At 35.0% G+C, this 6,000-nt stretch overlaps 1 protein-coding gene across 1 annotated transcript in view; it reads right to left on the bottom strand.

The window, feature by feature from the left end:
* Positions 1 to 2,746: 2,746 nt before the first annotated feature.
* spns2 (SPNS lysolipid transporter 2, sphingosine-1-phosphate) overlaps positions 2,747 to 6,000 on the bottom strand; it is a 64,883-nt gene continuing 61,629 nt past the window's right edge. Inside the window, exon 13 of the mRNA XM_083531923.1 lies at positions 2,747 to 4,387. Within this exon, the coding sequence (XP_083388049.1) occupies positions 4,376 to 4,387 (12 nt within the window). The 3' untranslated portion in view covers positions 2,747 to 4,375. The remainder of the gene's footprint in view (positions 4,388 to 6,000) is intronic.

The following is a 6,000-nucleotide window of genomic DNA, read 5'->3' as shown; positions in this document are numbered from 1 at the left end:
TTTCAAAAGCAACTAAACAGTGACAGTAATTGGGAGACTGACGCATGTCCTCTTCTTATAATATTATGCTGTACACAAAATCTTTGGACACTAGCTTGCATAAAATTATTTAGCATTTGAGTAAATAGTTTCAGAGTGGGCAGTTCTTATTAAGACTTAGGAAATGTTAGCTTTTACGTCCAGGTTTGGATTATCAGATTGGAAATATTGTGCATGTTAGGGCATTAATCATACTTATACTATACATTATATGATTAAACAAATAGAAAAGAATAAATAAGTATTTGTGTGATCAGAAACAATAAAAAGCATTTTTTTTTTTTTGCTTCTCTTCTTTTAGCATTAGATTAAAAAATGAATGAAGGCAAACTAACGAACGTAATATACTTAGACTCATCGCAGAGATACCTAACTTCTCTAGATTAAGGTATATCTGGTATGTAATCGACCCCCTCTCACACATACACACACACACACACACACACACACACCCATACATGCACTTATCATATTATACAATTTATACCCTTCAATCTTATTTATACCAGGAGTTTTAGGTTATGAAGTAATTCTGTTTCCAACTGTGACCAGTACATTTTGCTTTTGCATGCAGTTTGGGGTGAATGCACTTCACCTTGAGCAAATATTGTGTTTCACACGTGATAGGTGAACATGTGAAAAGAGCCAATGTGCACATTTTGTAGCTCAGCTGACTCATGTTCCAGTATTTCTTTACACACAGACATCTTTTTGTTTTTTGGTAAGAATTTAATGTGTGTGTGTGTGTGTGTGTGTGTGTGTGTGTGTGTGTGTGTGTGTGTGTGTGTGTGTGTGTGTGTCAACACACTGGCAACCTTTTTCTCAGGCTGGCAGCTAAATGTTTCCCTTCTAAGAACATTAGCCTACTGGGCATCTGAGTTGCAGAACAAATTCCTCCACAATGTAGGACTTCAGTCATGTCCCTCAACATCCGGATTGACTCTTTTAGTGCCTGATGAAAATTCCGCAGCTCTGAAGGTGAGGAACGCTTGTGTTCTGAGCCTGTGAAAGTTTCCATTCTTCCTGTTTAGGTATTTGCATGAAGCACTTTTTACATTCAAGTTTACTCACACATTCATGCTGCTCAAGACTATTGACTGGAACATGTTTCAGCTCATGTTATTTAGTCTTTTTTTTTTTTTTTTAATCTCTAGGATAGGCTTACACTGAACTATCCACATGCAGCAATTATTTACAACCTGTATTTCAATAAGAGGGAAAAAACCCCACAAAAGACAAAAAAACCTCAATGGTTTGATTAAATAAGTTTATTTTCATCACTTACATATAGGTTTACATCTCATATCGCTCCAGCTGGAGCGTCACAGTAACTATATAGCAATAATAGTGTTTTATTGGAGTTTTTTTTGTTAGTTTGTTTGCTTTGTTCTCTTCAACCACACTTAAAAATAAAATTCCCATTAAGTTTCTGCTTGACATCAGAAACAGGTTTCTTTATACACGACTCTTGTATGACAAGAAAGGACACATTCTCAATACACACCATCAATGCCATGACTCTTTGATTAAAGAAATATTTATCTTAAAAAAAAAAAAGGTCTTGTATGTCACTGATGGTGATTTTAATTTGGCATTGTGATTCTCAAGCCTGTGGATAATAGAATAAACAAAACAACAAATAAAAATAAACATCTAGCTTGAATATGAAATGTGACTACAAAGGTACAGTCCCTATAGCACATAATGCCAGTGTACAACTATTGAATTGGGAAAAAACAAAACCCTGAACACACCCAAATGTGCAAAATGCATAAATAAAAAGTGACTTGTGATTGGTCTGGAAGGACTCGGGTGTACTAAAAATCCATGCGTTTGGTATTTGTGCATAAGCTGGTGTGTGCGCATGAGTATGAATGAGCACGGTTCCTTGAGATGATCAACTGTTTAGGCCATGAAATATCCTAATATCCACAAGCTTCTTCTCCAATTGTAGAGATTTACTTAAAAAAAAAAAAACGGTAATACATACATGAAAAATAAATACCTTGCATCAAAGCTAATGTACAATATATTAAAATCACTGCATAATTTTATAGCATTATCATATATATATTTATATTTATAAAACTAATATTTGTAAAAAGAAACGGGAAAACGAAGACACATCCTTAAATGCAGAAAAAAAAGAAAAGCTTAATTAAAATGAATTTGCATGTGTAAACACACCTGGATTGGACAAAATCACATTCAGATAGCTTTTCACCTGGCATGATGAAAGCTCCGAGAAATAAACACGATGTCCTGCAGTCCCAGTGATGAGTCAGACCTTCACAATACAGCGTTTTTTTTTTTTTTTTTGTCAATGTCTTCCGGACAACAAATGACCCTTCAATCTTTATGTGAGGTGCTTTTTTCAATGTGAAAAAAAGGCAGAACCTTTGCTCTTTTTTTTTTTTTTTTTTTTTTTTTTTGCTAGGACGTCGACATTATACAACAGCTTCAAAGCCTGATCATTTCCATTCTCTGAAAGGTTTCTTGTGACTAATATGCGCTAAAATAAAAAAATAAATAAAAAACAGAATCGTTCACAAAACCAGCGACTCAACTCGGTGTGAAAATATATAAATCATTGCTTTTATCAAAGCTTTTTCGTTTTCTGGAAACATTAAGTGGATTTTTAGGAAAATGCATATATATATATATATATATATATATATATATATATATATATATATATATATATATATTTATTTATTTATTTATATATATTTTGTTTCTTTTTTTTTTACAACAAAATTATTTACAAATCAACAATCAGCAATAATATATATTTTCACAATAAAAAAAATTTTTTTTGTTTGTTTTTTTTTTCCCCTTTACCTGGGATGTCTTTAAAAGCAAAGTGCTTCTCCTAAATTTGTACAAATACTTAATTATTCATGTCTACTTGGTAGAATTGCATAAAAAAAATATCGATATCTATGAAACTTATATTTAAGCAACAAGAGTCACCCTGTTAAAAAAAATATTAAAAAAGGTTCAAATAGTCGTCAAATACCAAAGTTCTCTCGGAACGATGACCGAAGTGGTTAACACCTTTTTTTTTTTTTTTTTTAATTAAACTAAAAGTTATATTCTTCCTTTAAAAAATATATTTAAGCTAAACTTCAAAAGAAACCTTTTTTTCTTGCATGGATTTCAGTAGCTGTTTGACTGGTTAGACGGATCACTATTCAGAGTTTCGTTCTCACATTCAAGAGGGGTTTTCAACTGGACGAATATTTTGCGACCCAGCCTACAAAGACCACCATTCTCACACACTGCCACTTGCGAAATCTTATCCGCTGCCTATTTTTTTTATATGGAGTGAGCTGGCACATTGAATTCCTCAAAGAAAATCGTAAAAACAAACAGTTAAAGACTTCGCCAACTTGTTATTGTTCCCTTTTTCAGTTTTGAATCCTTGGCGTGTTATTTGAGGTGTGGATGGCAGAAAGTCTGACGAGACAAAAAACATTCGCAAAGTTCTCGATTCATATTTACACTCCAGTGTTTCTCTACATTTTAAAGCATTTCTAAATTTTTTCAACCCAGCAACCTCTTGAGTTTTACTTTTCGTAAAAAACAAAGAAAAGTATAGAGCAAATCTATTATAGGTGATTATGTAGTCTGATTGCATCGGTGAACTGGCACAGCATTAAAATAATAAGTGCTAAGACAAACAAAACATGTAAGAAAAAAAATAAAACAGGCATACAGGAGAACAAGGACCAGACGTCTGTCCATGCCGACGCTATTAAGGCAGGCTAAGCCATACAGCTACTTCCACTAGATGACTGCGAGATCGCCGATTCCTTCATTACCGTATTTACACGATTATTCGGCGAGCTTGGCTGTAGGCGTGGTCAGTTCTGGGAATGTGATGCTATGGCACTTGGTGCGAATTGACAGGCAGCGTGACAAGACAGAGTGTGTGTTCGTGTTCAGTAGTATGGCACTAAGGGGATTTTTAACCCCCTCCTTCAAACTTCCCGTAATCCCTACTGGCCTTTACATGTTGGTTTAAGAGCTGCCCACCAGTTGCAGGGATGGCTGACTTGCCAGGATTGCTTCACTTCATTGGTAGGACATGATCGTGTCTCTACAGCCAAGCAAGTTCAGCTTCCATCCAGCAGACATGAAGAGCATGATAAGAGTGAAGTAAAGACGATGACTGATGATGGTGACGATGATGATGTGCAGCATATAATTTGAGTGGGTTAACAACTTTCCTTGTTTTTTTTATTTGTTTTTTTTCCTCTTTCTCTCCACCTCCCTTCTGTTCAGCTCGCCCACTCCTCGGCACACTCTCAATCCTCCCACTCCAGACCTTCTCTCACTTGGTGACCTATGGAAAAGAGAACGAATGAGTGAGGGAGTGAGAAAGTGAATGGCTTCCCAACAGGATGTTCCCATGCAATTATCACTCCAAAGCTACAGTGCCATCTGTCTTCTCCTGCTTGTGGGTCATGCTGACAAATAAACCCCCCAAAACAAATTTTCAAGCCATACGCTGATCTTTTAATATTATACTTCTACTAGTATTTGCGTTATTACATTTTTAAAATGTTTTTTCCTCAAACAAAATATTTAATACGTCAATCCTGGTGCTTTTATCTCATTATGCTTGCAACAATAGACTGGAACTAGACATGAGCTCTGAACCAAGAGCTTTATTGTGTTCAGTATAATATCCCCCAAGTGCAAACACACCAACAGACACGGTTCTAATAAAATAACAGGTTCAGCCAAATTTGCTTTAACATCGGATAATGGAATTTAATAATAATGCAGTTGTGTGCTACATTTCCCTTAAATGCATTCAATTACAAAGACTATTGTCTCTGGAATGAATTTCTGTCCCTCTTAGTAAACACAAAAGCTGAATTCAATTATATTTGCCCCTTAAAATGCATGGAGTCTCTGAGGTCATGTAGTGTAAATATTGTATTATAAACCACAAACTCATGACCCCAAGATATAATGTTGTGACCACATGATAATAAAGTAGGAAACATAAGCACACAACTTGTTGAAGAATATTGAACATTATTTGATCATATAATCAACTTGCTTTTCATTCGAAAAATTTAAATTTGCTTATCAATGATTTAAAGTGGGTCGGATAGAGATTTCTTAGATTTACTCATTTTCCATAAGTTTTTTTTATGAACATGTAACAGATCTCAGGAAACATGTAGGTTTATTATATTCATCTGTGGCCACACCAAAAAATAAATAAAACATCTGCAGCTAAACTGATATGCAGCACAGTTATGCATACTTCTCATATTCTGACTATAGATACGTGGAATAAAACAGAATTATGTTGTAATAAAAAATCCTAACCTTAATAATATGAATATAACAAAAGTATATAGTATGTCAATCAGTTCCCTATTTTGTGCTAAAACACTTCAAAACATCTTCAAGCCCAGTCCAAACTAAAGCGTTGCCCTAACACCACTTTTCACGAGATACCTCAGTTAAGGGCTCCTCAGAGAGACTAAGGACTTACAAGAGCATTTCCTGAGACTTTCTATCTTGCCTGGGCCAGGGCACAGGAGAGGTATTTAATTGAATCTGCATTTATCTGAACTCTGTCTAGGTTTTTCACCAGTAAAACGCTAATGGATCATAATTTCAGCACTGCAATGTCAGCGAATAGCTTTTGGCCACTTGCCTTTGACTCTCGCTTTAAATATGCTTCGTGTTCTTGTTTCTGATCGTGTCGGCTGCAGTAGTTAATGTAAAGGCTGCTAATGGATATTTGCTGATTTCTCCACAAAGCGCATTCATAGCTATGCAATTTGATCATTAATTAGAAAAGGAAAAATGTAAAAATATAAGACTAAATAATTCAGTTGTTTATGGTAGTCATGAGCTCTTGTTAGTCAAACATGATTTGGAAATGGCTGATTGGTTTTCTGTTCCCGGGAGGTTGTGTTGATCTTCATGGGT

Source organism: Silurus aristotelis (assembly GCF_946808225.1).
Source record: "Silurus aristotelis genome assembly, chromosome: 26".
NCBI classification, from domain to species: domain Eukaryota; kingdom Metazoa; phylum Chordata; class Actinopteri; order Siluriformes; family Siluridae; genus Silurus; species Silurus aristotelis.
This window is presented reverse-complemented; position numbering and strand designations above follow the sequence as displayed.